At 37.2% G+C, this 19,980-nt stretch overlaps 1 protein-coding gene across 1 annotated transcript in view; it reads right to left on the bottom strand.

Annotated features, from left to right (window-relative positions):
* gol (ring finger protein goliath) overlaps nt 1-19,553 on the bottom strand; it is a 420,378-nt gene extending 400,825 nt beyond the window's left edge. Inside the window, exon 1 of the mRNA XM_081738798.1 lies at nt 18,759-19,553. Within this exon, the coding sequence (XP_081594924.1) occupies nt 18,759-19,269 (511 nt within the window). The 5' untranslated portion in view covers nt 19,270-19,553. The remainder of the gene's footprint in view (nt 1-18,758) is intronic.
* Between the last annotated feature and the right edge of the window lie 427 nt (nt 19,554-19,980).

Raw genomic sequence — 19,980 nt, 5'->3', positions numbered from 1 at the left:
GCGATAGACCATCGGCTTGAAGACCCCGAGTTGAGTCCCGGAAGGGTCATGTGTATGGATTTTAACAGCATTTGTTTTTTCGTATTGTGTCAGGGGGGTAATCGTACGGGATAAAAGGATTTCAGTCTGAAAAAATTGGAGAGAATATCCTCCCCAGGATACTTTCATGGGAGTAAGGAATTAGTAAAAATATAGGGTATACATTTTATAGCAGGTTTAAAAATATGGTTTGGGTATCCTATTTCTTTTCTGTTAATTATGTTCTTCAATGTTCGAATTTTGATCATTCTCATGATATTTTTGCTTTCAACGGAGTTCCATGAATATTATACCAAATGTTCTTTACACTCTGCAAGAAACCATTTCTGAAAAGATAATTCAGGTCCTAATGAATATTATTCACTAGGAAATGGAAGTATTCCCCTCCTTTCAACATGGAAGCAGAGGGCAATTTCGCACTCTGGTCAGATCAAACATTTCCGCGTAACAAACCGAAGGTCTCCCTGTAAAACCTCTACACCTAAAGTGTTATTATTAGTAACATAAATTTGCTGAAAGCAAACAATTTGAAGGGTTCGTCGATAGTATCTTTGCTTTCTTTGTCCTTCGCCCGCCTTCCAAACGAAGAGGTGAATTTTACATGACTGCTGTATAATAAGCGAGCGATTGGTAAAATGGTAAAAGTGTGTTTTTATGTGTATGTGTGTGTGTGTGTGTGTGAGAGAGAGAGAGAGAGAGAGAGAGAGAGAAGACAAAATTTTAGTTGCAAGATGACATACTTCAATTGCCGTTTTCGGTTCATATAGCAAAAAGAATACCGCCACCAGAGAATAAAGACAAGTGTAGTCTGTTCTGTTCTCTTCCGCCATCTCAGCCAGAACTTTCAACTACAGCCTGTAATGAGTGTAGACCTTACCCAGTTTTCAAATTGAATAGATGGTGGTGGTAGTTCGCTTTCTTGACCTTGTAAAAATCTTTCCTGTCTTTGATTTTGTTTGTCATCATTCCAGCCAGAAATGAAAAAAATTGAGAATTCCTCAGTTTACAGCAAGGGGAATTGGGGACAAGACATTAAGGATGATATTCCTGGAAGCTCATGTATCACGATTGTTTCATTCAATAGACAGAGGACACTTTTCTATGAAGGCTTTTCAACATGTTTTCTCACAAAGGGGATTTTCCTTTTGCAATCTCTATTACCACTGGCAATTTCAATCTTGGCCATTCCCGCCAGCGTTTTCATTTTCGAGACACGACACGAGATATCTCACAAAACGTCCCGTCTCGTCTTGTGTATCGTCTCGTTTTCGAGACGGGACAAGTAGTCTGTCTCGTCTAAAAGGGTTCTGTCTCGTCTCGTGACAACACTACTTACAATATAGAAATAGAAATAGAATGCTGCACGGTTTTCCGCTAGCCTCTTCGTTCTGACGTACGATTTTTCTGTTTTGATATCGTCTATTAATTGTAGTCTCCCTCGCCCTCTCCCTCTCTTTCCTGCCATCACACTCTCTAGTACATCCCTCATGATACAGTTCCTTCTTACCCAATGTCCCAACCAGTTTCTGTCCCTCATCTTAATAATATAAGAAAAATTGTTTTTTCTTCCCCACCGTTTCTAACACCCACTAACTCATTTTCCGCTCGCCCCACCTAATTCCTTCCATTCTTCTCCACACCCACATTTCGACAGCTTCCAGTCGTTTTTCATCGTTTTTGTGTAATGTCCAGGTCTCCGACACACAGCACAATACTTCACACGAAACATTTTAGAATCTTCTTCTCAAGGTCCCACAAAATGGTCTTTTCTTCCTCCAAAAGACTTCTTTCGTCATTGCTATCCTTGATTTTATTTCATGTTCACACTTCAAATCATTATTAATAACACTACCCAGGTATCAAAAACTAAAAACTATAAACCGATGAAGTGGTTGTACGAATATAATGAAGAGCATTTATCAACGTTTTTTAAAGGTACACAAGTTATTGTGCAATAATACTCCAATATACTCCAATAGTAAATACAATATGTATTAAATAAATGAAATTATTATCTTTTTAAAATTTAACGCTCCACAATTATGCCCTTATGCCCTTTAGGCTAAAGAAATTGGTTGATCAATGAAAGTGAATGATTGTGAAATTAAAATTTTGTGCTCTCTTATCGGGATTTGATCCCCAGACTACGTGCACCAAATGCGTTCGCGTTAACAACGAGATTAATATAGAGGATAAATATGGTTTACAGAAGTAAATGTAGCTTTATCACCCGTTTTGTGCTCCTCTTGTGACCAGAAATTCTTGAGACATTCTAATAATTTTTAGATGCAACCAAAAAGAAAAAGAAAAAGAAAAAGAAAGAGAGTCAATCCACTCTAAGTGATCAAGCATGTACCGCTCGACCATCTCCAAAAAATCTAATTTTTCATGAATGTTTATCCTGTATCAGGGTACTTCAAAACCACAATTAATTGTGTTTTACAACATCCCATGGCGACAGAGCGCCTGCCACCATTTTGCGTTTTTTTCGATTTTAGGCGTTTACGTTGTTTTGCATATCTCAGAATGTATTTGTCATACCAAATTGAAAATTGCTGGACGTCTCCAACTCGTGCAGAGCTAAAACTTTGATCTCTTAACATTTTTGGCTAAAACCACTTGAAGGGGGTGAAATCAGAGTCTACAGTAGCAACATTTTTGGACATTGTAGTCATATTGGGAAGATGAAACAACTGACGTAGAAGTCTGAATTTGTGTGTGCATGTAGCCTTGGGTCATAAGTTAATACACAAAAATTTACAGACTTGTAGTTGATCCCAAAGGCCTGAAAAAATCGTAAAGTTGGGGAATTATGCCAATTTGGCATGTTTCACTGTCCAATATTTCCAATGACCCTGGATGAAAAAATCTGAAATTTTGAGAATAATTAGTCCTTTAGTATACCATTACACACAACAAATCATGTTTTGTGTTTTTGATCAGAAGGGGGTCAAAGTATTAAGTAATGACGTCATACTCTAGGAGGTGCTTTGTCCATAAATTCAACTGAAAATTTGTTGTTGTGAAGTAAAATAAAGTAGGATGAATGGTTAGTCTAGTCAAGGCTCTCAAGCTCGTTTCTTTCCTCCAGTTGTAACACTGTCTTATCACATCCACAGCAGCAATGGTGAAGAATGCCGTTATCAGCAGAAGGCGAGGAAAGTCGAAACGCACACTTGACAAAAAAAAAAAAAAAAAAGTCCGTAAGTACTCCGTGCTTTTGCTGCTTACTATATTAATGATATTCAATCATGTTTATTCTTGTTTTAAGTGTCAACTCATGCAGGAGACTTGTCCTTTCGTTTGATCTACATCCCCAATTCAGTGTTTACAGCGAGTAAGTGTTCAAACATGGCAAGCGATGATGTATTGAAACAATGTCTTCTGCAATGCTTAAGCATAGTCCAACAGGTTTCGGAGTGCCGCTCAGGATAGTTCCGCAGCCGACCGTTCTGGCGCAGCGTGATTAGTTTGAAGCACCAATTCATGCAAGATTGACTACAGATTAAATGTCGGTGGTGCAAACTGATATTCGTATTCACTGTCAGTGCCAGCCTGTGGTGGATAATTTATTTGGTTTAACTTCGTTTTAACAATAAACCGATTTTTGTCTTCCACATATGATACTGTGTGGTGCGCCCCAGTGCTGCAAAATTTTTGTTGAACAGCTATTCTGGACACTGTTCTAATCTTAATGGATTTCGAGACATGACCACCTTATAATAACAATTGCAACTCTGACCCTAAATGCTGGAACACGCCCTTAAAATTAAAAACCTAATACTAATTTTCATTTCTGTAACCTCAAAGGATTTCAAGATAGGGTCATTCTCTTATAACAATTACAAATCTTTCTTTTTTCTTCTCTTCTAAGGGAAACATAAAAAGAAATGCTTAAATACGTTTTTTAATTATTCTAATTAAAAGCCTAAATACCAAATTTCATGTCTCTAACCTTCAGCAATTTCGAGATATGGCCAAAATTGCAACTCCTACCCTTTTTACCTAACTTTTTCCTCTTCCTTGTAGGGGAATAAAAAAAGAAACATGCGTGTAATTATTTTAAATGGGAAATTTATTTAGCAAATTTCATGTCTCTACCCCTCAGAGACTCGAAGATATGGACATTTTACAATAATAATTGCATCTCTATATTTTAATATTTGATGGGGAAGTACCTTATCATCTAAAGAATAAATATCACTATTTTGGTGGCCGAGCTCGGGCAGAGACAGGCTCGGCTCAGTAACAGAGGCTGTGTTCCACAGCTTTACATACTGGAACCTTTCGAGTTTGGTTTACCACGGCATGTTTATGTTAAAAATAAATTTAAAATAAAAAAATATTTTTAAAAACAGACTTTCTTCTAAAGAATAAACAAACTAAAACAAATCGTACTAAACAAAAAATATTAAAACAAAAAATAGTTGTTTCGAAAAAAAATACTTTAAAAAAATCCATTTATGTATAACTAAAACGAAAAGCATGTAGAGCGCTCTCATATGTAATCAATATATACATTCTTCAATTTTCATGTAAATGAAGTCATTGTATATGAAAGCATTCCGCATGCAAACTCTTTTTACTCATAAATAAATAAAAAATCGGAATATAAATAATTTTCTTATTTTATTTTATTTTATTTTATTTTATTTTATTTTATTTGCAAATATTATGAAAAGTCGTGAAAATCTGAAACTTTGCTCGAACTTCTGCCCTTATCTACCAGATAATCCCGCTTTACTCAAAATTAACTCCGGTTGCATATGAAAAGACTGCTAGTGATCTTTGAAATCAAACAAGAGACCTAACTTTTAAAACATAGGCTATAAATTTATAGAAATACATAAAAGTAATGATGGAATATTGTACTGTCCACTAGTGTTGCCACGAGACGAGACATTTCTCGTGGCTCGTCTCGTCTCGTCTCGTAAACGAGACGAGACACGAGACGGGACAGAACCTTCTTAGACGAGACACGAGACGAGACAGAATACTTGTCCCGTCTCCTGAAATGTCTCGTCTCGTCTCGTGACTCGAAAATGAAAACGCTGGCGGGAATGGCCAAGATTGAAATTGCCAGTGGTCATATAGATTGCAAAAGGAAAATCCCCTTTGTGAGAAAACATGTTGAAAAGCCTTCATGGAAAAGTGTCCTCTTCCTATTGAATGAAACAATCGTGATACATGAGCTTCCAGGAATATCATCCTTAATGTCTTGTCCCCAATTCCCCTTGCTGTAAACTGAGGAATTCTCATTTTTTTTTTTTTAATTTCTGGCTGGAATGATGACAAACAAAATCAAAGACAGGGAAGATTTTTACAAGGTCAAGAAACCGAACTACCACCACCATCTATTCAATTTGAAAACTGGGTAAGGTCTACACTTGTCTTTATTCTCTGGTGGCGGTATTCTTTTTGCTATATGAACCGAAAACGGCAATTGAAGTATGTCATCTTGCAACTAAAATTTTGTCTTCTCTCTCTCTCTCTCTCTCTCTCTCTCTCTCTCTCCCTCCCTCTCTCTCTCTCTCTCTCTCTCACACACACACACATAAAAACACACTTTGCCATTTTACCAATCGCTCGCTTATTATACAGCAGTCATGTTGTAAAATTCACTTCTTCGTTTGGAAGGCGGGCGGACGACAAAGGAAGCAAAGATATTATCGACGAACCCTTCAAATTGTTTGCTTTCAGCAAATTTATGATACTAACAATAACACTTTAGGTAAAGAAGTTTTACAGGGGGACCTTCGTTTTGTTACGCGGAAATATTTGATCTGACCAGAGTGCGAAATTGCCCTCTGCTTCCATGTTGAGAGGAGATGAATACTTCCCTTTCCTAGTGAATAATATTCATTAGGACCTGAATTATCTTCAGAAATTGTTTCTTACAGGCGCATAAAACCTCTCGAACTTGATAAGTGTAAAGAACATTTGGTATAATATTCATGGAACTCCGTTGAAAGCAGAAAATATCATGAGAATGATCAAAATTCGAACATTGAAGAGCATAATTAACAGAAAAGAAATAGGATACCCAAACCATATTTTTAAACCTGCTATAAAATGTATATCCTATATTTTTACTAATTCCTTACTCCCATGAAAGTATCCTGGGGAGGATATTCTCTCCATTTTTTTCAGACTGAAATCATTTTATCCCGTACGATTTCCCCCCATGACACAGTACGAAAAAAACAAATGTTGTTAAAATCCATACACATGACCCTTCCGAGACTCAACCCGGGGCCTTCAAGCCGATGGTCTATCGCCGCAGACCGCTCGGCTTGGTATGAAGATGTACGTTGTATGATTGCGAATAGATCCCGACAATATAAGAAACTTTAATCCAAAATGGCCACCCAAAAATCAACTTTTTTTTTTAAGCCATTAGTTAATCTGGGTGTACTGTCATGAGTTTGTTACACAAACGGGGCAAGCACCACATAGTAGCACACACCCCGCGGTTATGGGAACAGATTTGAACCATGGAGGTGAAGACTGGCCCCAAGCATTCTTTTTTCCGATGTGTCGTTCAGCTCCCATTACTGAGAGCTTAGTGTGCAGTAACATATAAAATTTCAATCAAATACTTTCCATAACTCAGTAAAATTATTTGGTTCCGAGCTTTTTTTTTAAAAAAAAATAATTGCAACAAATCTAAATATGCTAAAATGGAAAGTAGTTTTTGGATTTTTATGGGTTAACACTGTGAAACCTAAAGGCTGGAATATAGGAAATCAAAGTGTACACATATATCTATCTCTCAATTTATCTATATATCTTTCCATCTCTCTCTCTCTGTATATATATATCTTGTAAACTGTTTGTCCTTGCCTTGTGAGCTTATTTGAATTTATTTTTAAGACCTTTAGGCAACTTTGGCCGAATGGATGATGATGGGAAAATTAGTGGAATGAAGAAAGTGGTAGGATACTAGACAACTTCGAGAAAACACACACATTCGAAAAATGAAATGAAATGAAATGAAATCTTTGAGTTTTACGTCCCACGGTTATGCCGGTTAGGCTAAAGGAGACAGTGATGATGAGTAATGAATGAAATGGTGGAATGAATCAAGTGGGAGGAAACGGGAGAACCCCGAGAAAACCCACGCACACGGTGTTTGTCCACTACAAAGTTCACTTGGTGGGGCTGGGATCGAACCCGAGACCCCAAGCACCAGAGGTGAACGCTCTACCACTGAGCCACCGCGGTCCCCACACACATTCAATGTTTGTCCACCACAAAGCTCACATGGCACTAACCGAGATCGAACCGACTACCACATACACCAGAGGTGAAGGCTTCACGGTGTAGCTACCGTGACATTTCTTGTCTTGTGTGTTCTGGGTAATACTTGTAACTTACAAGGGAAGAGAGGGAGATTATATATCGAAGTGGAAGATGGTTTATATACCAATCGAAAGCATTAATGACGCCTATTACAAAACTGTAATAAAAATTTTCCGAATGCATATACTATGCGAGTTATATGGATATATAGAGTGTCCAGATAATCCGTTACCACCCCTTGAAATCGCAAACGATAAGACAGATGCGAAAACTGGAAAACATGTGTTTGATCATTTTAAAAGTACAATGTATCAAAGCAAAAATTCTTGTCACAAGGCCACCCGCAGTGTACTGGGCGGGGTCCAACTAAAAAATTACAAAAGGTAAGGGGGTCAAGTAGCATATCGTTCGAAACTTCTTGGGAAATGAAAGAAGACGGAACAGGTCTCAATACTCTAAAATTACCTTGTGCAAAATGGAGGCCGGTCAAACTGTCAGCAAAAACGTCATTGTAAAGTCGATGGCCATCCTCAAAAAAATCCTAAAACGGTGAGGCAGATGTCAAAACAGGAAAACATGTGTGTCATCATTTCAAAAGGACAATGATTGGAAGTAAAAATATTTGTCTCACTGTCCTCCACAATGTACCAGGCGGGGTCATGTTCAAATTGTTCAAATGGCAAGGGAGGTCAAGTAGCACATCGTTTAAAGCTGTTATTAAATGAAAGCAGATAGAACAAGTATGGACGCTCTACGATAATACTGTGCAAACATCTTGCGTTTTAGTTGTTCTTTCTGTAACCGGGTTTTAGTTTATTTTCACTTTAATTCTTGTACTCAACGGAAAGAAAGGAAATGCCCCTACTGTGAGATTCTGCTCTTTGAGCCCAATAATATCTAAATAAAAAAAATAATAAAATAAAAGCAAATTAAGACATAAAGAAAAGAAAGGACAACATTTGACATCTTTGTGTATAGATCTGACTAGCTAACATATAATGTACTTCCACGAACATAAATAAGTAGAGGTTGAAGCCATCAGAAGTAAAGACTCTTACCTCTACTTATTTATGTTTATGACTGCAAAACAGTGGTACTTATGCTCGTTATCTGGTTTATCAATTATAAAATGATTCAAACGAAAGAATTCCTTGCACCAGGAAGAGTAAATACGTATAAATGTCTCAGAATGAAAACAAGTGCCGATTGCAAAATGGAAAGTGAACGTGCTCAGAAAATCGAAATGAAGACGTACATTTTGACCGGCCGCCATTTTACACAGGGTAATTTTAGAGGATCGAGACTTGTTCCGTGTTCTTACTACTTGACCCCCTTACCTTTTGTAATTTTTGAGTTGGATTCCGCCTGGTACTCTGCGGGTGGCCCTGGGACAACAATGTTTGCTTTGATACATTGTACTTTTATAATGATCAAAAACGTGTTTTCCAGTCTTGGCATCTGTCTCATCGTTTGCGATTTCAAGGGGTGGAAATGGATTTTCTGGACACCCTGTATATTCATATAACTCGCACAGTATATGCATTCGGAAAATTTTTATTACAGTTTTGTAATAGGCGTCATTAGTGCTTTCGATTGGTATATAAACCATCTTCCACTTCGATATATAATCTCCCTCTCTTCCCTTGTTAGTTGTATCTTGATTAGCATGGTGCAGCCTGCTACATTTTCCTTTCGTTCCCATGGTATGCTGCTATATTTTTACGAGACAAGACGAGACAAAACGAGACAAACGAGACGAGACGAGACGGGACAGAACCTCTCGAGACGAGACACGAGACGGGACGAGCACATTTTTCGAGACGAGACACGAGACGAGACATCCTTTGCACGAGACGAGACGAGACAGCCTGAAGTCTCGTCTCGTCTCGTCTCGTGGCAACACTACTATCCACCCAACTTCTGTGCAAAATTCATAATTGTGTAATAGAAATGAGTTAAATTAAGCTTAGAAGATTTGAGGACACGACCGAAGTATTGTAAGATAAAGAGAGCATGTAACAAAGTGTCCTTATTGTATGACGCCAGGGAAAAAGAGTTAAATTAAGGTTAGAAGATTTGAGGATACGACCGAAGTATTGTAAGTTAAAGAGAGCATGTAACAAACTGTCCTTATTGTAGGACGTCAGAGAAAAAGAGTTAAATTAAGGTTGGAAGATTTGAGAACACGACCGAATTATGGTAAATTAAAGAGAGCATGTAACAAAATTTCCTTATTGTATGACGCCAGAGAAAAGAGTTAAATTAAGGTTGGAAGATTTTGAATATATGATCGAAGTATTGTTAGTTAAAGAAAGCATGTAACAAAATGTCCGCATCCTATGACGTAGAAGAAAAGAGTTAATTTTAGATTGGATAAAGTGAGGATAGGGTTGAATCATTGATCGCTAAAGAGAGCATCTAACAAAATTTTCTCATTGTGTGATGTGTTCTCAAATCTGGAATATATTCCTGGAAGTATTCATTTTCTCAACCAATGTCGGAAAGTTGAGGTCTTCGGAATGTGTTCTACTCATTCAATTATGAAAAATTAATGTGGGTTGTCACGGCCATGTTTACGCAAGGTCAACAACAAGGGCCATAGTGTGGGGTGGCTATTTTCTACGACTTGGATGTAACACGGAATTTATTTTAAGTTCCCGGCGTAAGCGTAGCAATAGGCTACTTACCCACCAAATTTCATTCTATTCCCTGGTCAATAGGCTACTTACCTACCAAATTTCATACGGGGCGTAAGCATACGGGAACTTCCACTTCCACTTCAGTTGTGTATATATATATATATATATATATATATATATATATATATATATATATATATATATATCGGGTGTTGCAAAATAAGTGTTACAGCTCTTGGGGGGTGAATCCTGCCACTGAGACAAGAAAACAAGTTCTCTTGAACTTTCGGCTATCGGACATAGTTTCAGATCTACAAGGTGCCGAAAGCGTGGGAAAATGACTTTCGGACGCCAATCGTTCGGAAACTATCCAACGTAAAGAGGGCGGGTAAAAAATTCACTGAAGAAGTCATACCTGCTGTATTGAATTTTGCATGTTTCACAATCCTACCATGCACGCGCAAGGGAATCTCCAAAGGAACGTAAGGAGTCCCGAATAATCTGCTAAATGAAAGTTGGTCTAAATGGATATGAATTGATGGGGTTTCTACCAGGTAACAATAATTCGTTTGTATTAAGTCGATATCTGGAACAAATACAAAATGGTGGACACCTTCATGCTCGTTGTGTGTGGTTGCATAATCGCCAGGTACGGATGATGGCCAACAGTGAAGTTCTGAGTATTAAGTGTAGCGAATTTGTAATCAGATGCTCTAGAAAGACATCTGGAGTGTCGGTAGAGCACAATAGATGGAGCAGGGTGATTCACATGTGTGGAAACAAGTAACGAAAAATGCTCACAAGTAAACCTTACGTTTGGGTGAATCGAGTTGCTGACTGAGACACATATGAGAAAGTAGTTCTAAATGTGGTCAGTATTTCAGTGAAGTTATAGGTGCGAAGCTCCAGGGGTTTAGGAGATATAGCTACCAGAACATCACATGGAAGTACAGAATAGTCTTCATACAGTTGGAGGTAAAAATTCTGTAAGACCTCTTGTAACAACAAAAGGTGAATAAAAAATATATGGGTACATATTAGGACTAGGTGGAAGTCATATAGTAAGGGTATCCTTGACGACGGCCATCTTGAAATCCGCCATTTTGAATTAAGGTTAAGTTTTTAAAATAGGAATAGGGTCATGTGATACATGATTTAAGGCGCAAATTTAATCAGAAGAACAATGGTGGCGTTAATTTTGATTTACGCGCAATTGGTAAAAAGTTACAGGGAAATTAAATATTGTTGCAGCATATGTATTAGACCTTTACCCCACCTTGTAAATTTTATGTTAATGATAATAATTAAATAAAAAGCAGGTGGATAAATATTAGGTCTATCGTAAGAGTTGCCTTGATGGCGGCCATGTTAAAATCCGCCATTTTGAATCAGACAATAGTTTTAAACAAATCGGATAACAGTGACACCTTATTAATAGCAACTTTTACCATAACTCCAACGGTATAACCATTTTTGCTTTATCATTAACCAGCACAAAATTAAATGGATCGCTCCTTACGACTACTGCTTTGACGGAAATATTAACGACAAATGTGTCAAGTGTAACTCGATTGCCTTTGTCAGGTGTGCTCACTGTGAGCAGAGCATTTGTGCAAGTCATGCACTCTTTTCTGAACTACATATTGATTGTACTAATTGAGGATTTTTCTGGAAGAAAGACCCAAGTTCAATTATGACAATTCCACTTTGGTCATTTTTCCTTAAATTAGCAACTTGTTTATGCGATAACAAATGCTGGTTAATGATGAAGCAAAAATTATTATATCGTTGGATTTATGGTAAAATTTGCTATTAATAAGGTGTCAATGTTATGCGTTTTGTTTAAAACTTTTGTCTGATTCAAAATGGTGGATTTGAAAATGGCCGCCATCAAGGCAACTCTTTCCATAGACCTAATATTTATCCACCTGCTTTTTATTTAATTATTATCATTAACACAAAATTTACAAGGTGGGGTAAAGGACTAATACATATGCTGCAACAATATTTAATTTCCCTGTAACTTTTTACCAATTGCGCGTAAATCAAAATTAACGTCACCATTGTTCTTCTGATTAAATTTGCGCCTTAAATCATGTATCACATGACCCTATTCCTATTTATGATCGATATTGAAATGCGGGCAATTTGTGTGTTGATATCAATATGTAGCTAGTGGAGAAATGTCAACATGTGCCACTACTGCTGGGACACCGTCCCACGTGGGAAAAATAGGAAAATAACTACTCGGGTATTGAATCTGAGGCCGTGGGCTCCCAGCAGGATTGGAGACTGCGACCACGCAAGCGAAAGCGAGCGCTCTAGCCCTGAGGCTCGAGGGAGCCCGACTTTCTCTGTATACATTTCTTTGAGGAGTACCCACTTTGTTTGACAAGCGCTCTTGTACAGCCTCCCGACATGCTTGTGCGTTACATTTTGTTACTCCTACTGCACAGTTGTAAACAATCAGAGCTTTAAGACGTTTCTTCCTATTTCTCATGTCGTTTTATTTTCCATATGTATGGTGTTCCATCTGTAGTGTTACATGTGCCAAATTGGTTCATTTTCGTCTTTGTCTTGGCATGTGTACTGTGTGTAAGATACATATTTCTGGAGGTATTTTGATATCGAGTACGTCATAAGCACCAGAAGACGTGAGACATGATACAAGTTTGTTATTTTCACGCTCTATCACAATTTGAACCATGGATTAAGAGATTTCTTTTCATATGTGTCGACTGTGGGACAATGTCCCAAACAAAGTGGGACATTGATACAATCTTCTTCTAGTTACTTTCTACCAAAAAGTGCACCAGATGTAATAACAGCAGAATGTACAACGTAATTTTTCTCATTTTCGCATGTGAGACGGTGTCCCAGCAGTAGTAGGACATGTTGACATTTGTCCATTAGCTACATGTCGATATCAACACACACATTGGCCACATTTCAATATCGATCATGCGATCTCACTAGAGACATTCATTTGGTTTACCCAGTTTCTTAGTGAGTCCCTTTGCACAATTTCAACTTGGCCTCAGTTGTTGCCTCCTTATTGGACATCATATTGCATCGGATTGATGGAATATTATTGGTGAATTGGCATTGGCTTTCATGTTCTTGACGCTAATCCTTACATTTCCGACGCTTTGAACTCACATTTACTGAGTATGAGTGCATTTCTGGGCATTTTTCGTTACTTGTTTCCACACAGGTGAATCACCCTGCTCCATCTGTTGTGCTCTACCGACACTCCAGATGTCTTTCTAGAGCATCTGAATACAAATTCGCTACACTTAATACTCAGAACTTCACTGTTGGCCATCATCCGTACCTGGCGATTATGCAACCACACACAACGAGCATGAGGGTGTCCACCATTTTGTATTTGTTCCAGATATCGACTTAATACAAACGAATTATTGTTACCTGGTAGAAACCCCATCAATTCATATCCATTTAGACCAACTTTCATTTAGCAGATTATTCGGAACTCACTACGTTCCTTTGGAGATTCCCTTGCATGTGCATGGTAGGATTGTGAAACATGCAAAATTCAATACAGCAGGTATGACTTCTTCAGTGAATTTTTTACCCGCCCTCTTTACGTTGGATAGTTTCCGAACGATTGGCGTCCGAAAGTCATTTTCCCACGCTTTCGGCATGTTGTAGATCTGAAACTATGTCCGATAGCCGAAAGTTCAAGAGAACTTTTTTTCTTGTCTCAGTGGTAGGATTCACCTCCCAAGAGTTGTAACACTTATTTTGCAACACCCGATATATATATATATATATATATACACACAACTGAAGTGGAAGTGGAAGTTCCCGTATGCTTACGCCCCGTATGAAATTTGGTAGGTAAGTAGCCTATTGACCAGGGAATAGAATGAAATTTGGTGGGTAAGTAGCCTATTGACCAGGGAATAAAATGAAATTTGGTGGGTGAGTAGCCTATTGACCAGGGAATAGAATGAAATTTGGTAGGTAAGTAGCCTACTGACCAAAAAATAGAATGAAATTTGGTGGGTAAGTAGCCTATTGACCAGGAAATAGAACGAAATTTGGTGGGTAAATAGCCTATTGTCCACGGAATAGAATGAAATTTGGTGGGTAAGCAGCCTATTATTCAGGGAATAAAGCCTGCTTTACAAAGCTCGTCCAGAGACAGGGTCTTCTCGGCTAGACTTGTATGTGGTACTTTATTTCTCAGTAACTACTGTCAGGTCTAAACGAAATTTAGTGGACAAGTAATCCGTCGTCTGAGGGCTCAAGATCTCTATATTTGGTGACTGAATTTAGTCAGGGACAGGCTCGGCTCGGCAACAAAGGCTGTGTTCCATAGCTTTGAATGCCGGGAGCTTATGAGTTCACTTCACTTCGGTTTGTTACATTTGTGAATATCCAGGTAGCAAGAACTTGTTTAACTGAAAATTGATAATGAACATTTTTAGTTATCTTTCATTATTGACACGGCAAATGATGGATGCGTTAAAATATCAAATAATACTTTTGATAAAGCAGTTACTTTCAAATATCTAGGATCAATTTTATCAGACGAAAAACATATTCACGAAGAAATTAAATGTCGACTAAAATCAGGGAATTCGTGTAATTATTCACTTCAAAATCTCTTGTCGTCGCGAACTCTGTCGAGGAATTTGAAGCTCAAAATATATAAAACGATAATCATGCCTGTTGTTCTGTTTGGTTGCGAAACATGGTCGCTTATTCTGAGGGAAGAACATAGACTGAAATTATTTGAAAGCAAGATCCTGAGACGAATATTCGGACCCAAGAAAACGGAGGTGGGGAATGGCGGAAACTTCATAACGAGGAACTACATAAGTTATACCGTTTACCAAACATTGTTAGGGTCATCAAGTCTAGGAGGCTTAAATGGGCAGGTCATGTAGACAGAATAGGAGAAAGTATTAACGCTCTCGAAGTTTTAACTGGAAATCCAATCGGAAAACGACCATTAGAAGACGTGACGCAGATGGGAGGACAATATTAAGATGGATCTCGCAGAAATACGAATAGAAAGTAGAAACTGGATCCAGTTGGCTAATGATAGAAGTCAGTGGAGAGCTTTTGTGAACGCGGCATTGAACCTGTGGGTTCCATAGGTCATAGAGTTAGTTTAATTAGTTTTCATTATTCACACTATATTCTTTATCGTAATTTCAAACCTCTTTCATTCTTGATTAATTTCCGGAATTACGTAGTTTTTCAACGCTTATCCACCCAGTCGATAACCCAAGAAATAAATTACTTTGTTTAGGGCCGCGGTGGCGCAGTGATAGAACGTCTCCTGTGGTTCATCGGGCCCTTGGCTCGATCCCAGCTCACGCCAAGTAAACTTGGTAGTGGACAAACATTGTGTGCGCGGGTTTTTTCGGGGCGCTTCCACTTTCTTCATTCCACCATTTCCACAGGATATACCCAAATCTCTATTACTACAGGATATACCTGAAGAAGATAATAACTCACAAAGTTTCATAAGAAGAGAAATGCAATTACCACCTTTAGAAGACAGAATAGAAGTAATAGAAAACCAAGAAATAATAAATCACATAAAACGACTTAAAAGCAAAAAAAGCTCCTGGACCGGATGGAATAAAATCGGAAATTTTTAAACATAATGCTGACACATGGGCACCATACCAGCAAAACTCTTCAACTTGTGTTTTAAAAACGGACGAATTCCAAAAAGGTGGAAACAAGCAAACTTAATCATATTCAAAAAGTCAGATGACAAGAAAAATGACGATCCAAAATCTTATCGACCTATCTGCTTATTAAATGTAATAAGTAAACTTTTCGAACGAACCATTGTGGAAAGAATAAACAAAAACAGAATTTTAAATAATGACAAATTGCAATATGGTTTCGGAAAAGGAAAAAGCACCGAAACAGTTGTAAAAAGACTAATTGACCTCATAGAAGAAGGTAAACTGGAAAAGTACCAAGTTGTTATTTATGCGACATTAGTGGTGCTTTTGACAATCTATGGTGGCCCGCACTTTTTAAAGAACTCAAAAAACTAAAAATTAGTAAAGCTCTTTACAACATCATGCTGGATTACTGTACTGACAGAACGATTACATTAAAATCTCCAGGAAAAGATATAACAACAATAAGCACCAAAGGATGCCCACAGGGTTCAATATGCGGACCTACAATGTAGGACATTACTTTCCAACCATGTTTAAGAAAACTAAACAATCTAAAAGAAACATTAGGCGTAGTTGGATATGCGGGCGATTTAGCAATTGTGATGACAGCATCCTCAAGAAGACAAATAGAGCAAAAAGGAAATATAATATTAGAAAATCTAGAAAGATGGTGTATAGAAAATAAATTAACTCTATCGGCTAATAAAACGAAAATTACAGTATTTGGCCAAACTCTACAGAGAGAACCCATAATCAAAATTAGGAACACAAAAATAGGAATTGTGAATGAATTCAAATATTTAGGTGTATGGCTAGACAAACGACTAAACTACGAAAAACATATAACTGAAACAACAGAGAAGATGAAAAAATAGCCAACAAACTCTTAACAGTCGCTATGAAAAATTTTAAAATTGACAGAAAAATTTTTAAATTGTATAACAAAGCTATTCTAATGGCTATTGCACAATATTGTGCCGGAATCTGGGGCCATAGACTGTTTCTAAACAAAAACTTAAGGCAAAAATTAATAAGAGTGCAGCGATTAATGCTAATTAAAACCCATGGCATCATAAAAACTATCTCTGCAGAAACAATACAACTTTTGGCCAATGAAGAACCCATACACCTTCAGATATTAAGAAGATGTATTAGGACGTGGCTAAAGAATAATGAGAGAACGAAGATATTGGAAATTACGGGAGAATTGCCAAGCACCGAAGACGATATTAACAAACTGATTAAACGGAAGTGGGAAGATGAATGGAGGGATTCGATAAAGGGACAAAGAACAAGAACCATTATCCCAAACTTAAAAATAAGAGAAGAAATGGGAACAATAAGCAGTGAATTAATAGAATACATCTCGGGACATGGACCGTATAAATCTCATCTGAGAAGACTTAATATAATTAATGACGATAAATGTACATGTAATGAAGTACAAACACCAGAACATGTTTCTGGAATACTAATAATTATATAACAAATAACAAAATAAGAGAAATAAGAGACCAATTAAAAAGGGATAATATACAAACTTTAATAAACGATAAAATGAAATTAGGAAAATTACAATTTGTTGCAAGACATGTATCAAGAAACTTGTGGAAGAAAAGAAACGATGAAAGAAGAAGAAATTAACAAGATCCACACCCTATATTATAAATATAAAGAAATAAAGAATTAGAAGAAAATAAAACTAATCAAACAGAAAAAAAAACTAAGTTCTGATGACAATTCCAGAACTTAAACCTTCACGTTCCTTATTTGTGTTAGTGTATAGTGCCTTGTTTAGTGTTTTGCTAGTGGTGGCAGGATTTTAAAATATAACAAGTGTTTTAGAAGAAGAAAGAAAATAAGAAGACTTTACAAAGCTGATGAGAGAAATTCAAAACAGTTCTGATGTTGATTTCCAGAACTAACAACTAACGAAAAATTGGAAATCTGGACGTCCGATTTCCTTTCAAAGAACTTTCTTTTTAGTGGGAAAGACAGGTATGAATAACATCAAGAAATAAATTCATACAGGGGAGGTAACTATTTAAAGAAAAAAGATCCTGGTAATACTTGTTTAAATTATTTACTAATTATTTCTTTTCTCTTTTCAGCTTACCCTTACATTTTATGCAAGGTGTTTCCTGCTCATGTATATGTATGTATGTATGCAGTGGCGTATTTACGATTTTGTTTCGGGAGGGGCTTTGCTAACTTTCGGGGGGGCTTTGCCTGAAAATGTGAAAATTCTGCAAGATATTCCATATACTTTACTATAGTAAGTAAGATTTCGGGGGGGCTTAAGCCCGGAAGCCCCCCTAAATACGCCACTGTATGTATGTATGTGTGTGTGTGTATGTGTCTTTGTGCATCTTTTCATTTTTTTTTTAAAAGGAAATAAAACAATAAGAAAAAAGAAAGAAAACATAAAGAATAGGGCATGATTTAAATTTTGTTTTAGGTATCATGCCAATAAAAGGTAAGCCTCGCCTCGCCTCCACCATTTCCTTCATTTGTCACCACCAGATTTCGTTTTCATTAGCTTGTTTCTTGAGACTAATTTGTATTATTCTTGACCTTGGTAATTTGGATATTCTAGCTCCATTAGTTGTTTGTTTAAAGGCAGCTAGCCAAGTGTGATTCTCATTTGTTCCTTCTATAGGTGTAGAATAAGATACGAAAAAGATTAAGTGGAATTAAGTATACAAACCAATCTAAACTTAATTACAAAAAGAGAACAGAGATTACTTAACGCAAAATTGCCTTAAGGTAAGGCATTTTTTCCAAGCGGCTAAAAATTATACAAGGCCTTTCAAAATTTCTACACCGGTATTTATTGATATTGAGGGGTGGCATTTTTTTAATGGCTCAGGGTGGCAAAAATGTAAAATACGGTTCTGTGAGTTGCTTTACTCTTGAGCACTGGATGTTTGCTCGTTGCGTCTTGCGAATTGTATCCTGCTGTGTACACAAAATAGACGACGCAGAATCAACACTCATATGATACCACCTGTTGATAGTAAGTGCTCTGGGAAACACTTTACAATAAATAAATAAATAAATAAATAATTTATAGACACAAAAGAAAGACAAGAGTACTTACTTGGTTTCTTAAACTTCATATTTTCCAGAATTTCTTCCTCTTTGTCATTGTATACAACAATAGCAGACGCGTTGCTTCGGTATGCGTTTGTCAGTTTCCGGTCATAGTCACAATCACCTTTCTTTATTAGAGCAATCCACGGACTTTCTGGTATTTTATTCGGTAACGGATACCGACAACCGTAATCAGGTGCACCTGAAGCAGTTCGTAGATGCACAAGAATTCCTCTGGCTGGACCAATCCTACCTTGTCCATAATGTCCCACTTCGGCAACTTCTGTATGCAGTTTACCCGTCATTGGATCTCGGTATGTAGCATTCAAAACAGCTGTTGTGTATTCAACGTCCCATTCTGCTTTCGACGTTACGGGTCCATATTGTAATAATAACAACAATACAAGGGCATGTGTTCTCAGCACATGATTTAGAGCTGCAAATCTGAGAATTAGGCCTAATGAAGTCATAGAATAATTGCCAGAAAAGCTAACATTTAAATTGTTAGCCACTGACATGACAGTATCACAGTGATCTTATAAATCGAATAACACGATTAACGTAACTAAAAATATTAGCAAAAACAAGCACGATTTCCTTTAAAACAACAGAGCGCACAATAATGCAAGGTACTTGTCAATTGTTAAAAAAATCAATTCTTCAGAAAACGAGCTTGTCACTTTCACTTAGCGGAAATACTGCTCTCAAGTAAATCCACAGTTCTTTGAAATAATAGTATCTACCCTGTCATCTACGTCTTTTCACCACCCCTTAATCAAAATGAACACAGGCTGTACGGCCCACACAGTCTCTCGTCAACGCCACAGACTTTTGCTTGTAAACGAAAACTGTCCATCCAGACCATGCGCAAACTTAGCCGATCAATTTATCGTTTGTGACGTCAGAAATCAGCAGCGCCTTCGGATCATCAGCTGTTTTGTGAATAATCCTTGTCTGTCTCGACCGACAACATTTTCTTTTCGCCCTAATTTCTTTTTGTCTTTAATTAAATAAAGTTCCGCCATTTTGTTTCTTAACGTTTCCTTGTTGTCAACCCAAGAATTAATCCAACCAAACGTAGTATTCTGACAAAAAAAAAAAAAAAAAAAAAAAAAAAAATCAGTTTACGATCTCAATATGCTGAAAATACTCATACACGAATTATGCAATGAAAAACTTACCGGATTTTGTTGGGGAAGTGCTTGGACTCGATAGTAAACTTACTCTGC

Source organism: Thermobia domestica, chromosome 14 (genome assembly GCF_964235325.1).
Source record: "Thermobia domestica chromosome 14, izTheDome1.hap1.1, whole genome shotgun sequence".
Classification (NCBI taxonomy): Eukaryota; Metazoa; Arthropoda; class Insecta; order Zygentoma; family Lepismatidae; genus Thermobia; species Thermobia domestica.
Note: the sequence above shows the minus strand (reverse complement) of the source record. Positions and strands in the feature narration are given on the sequence as shown.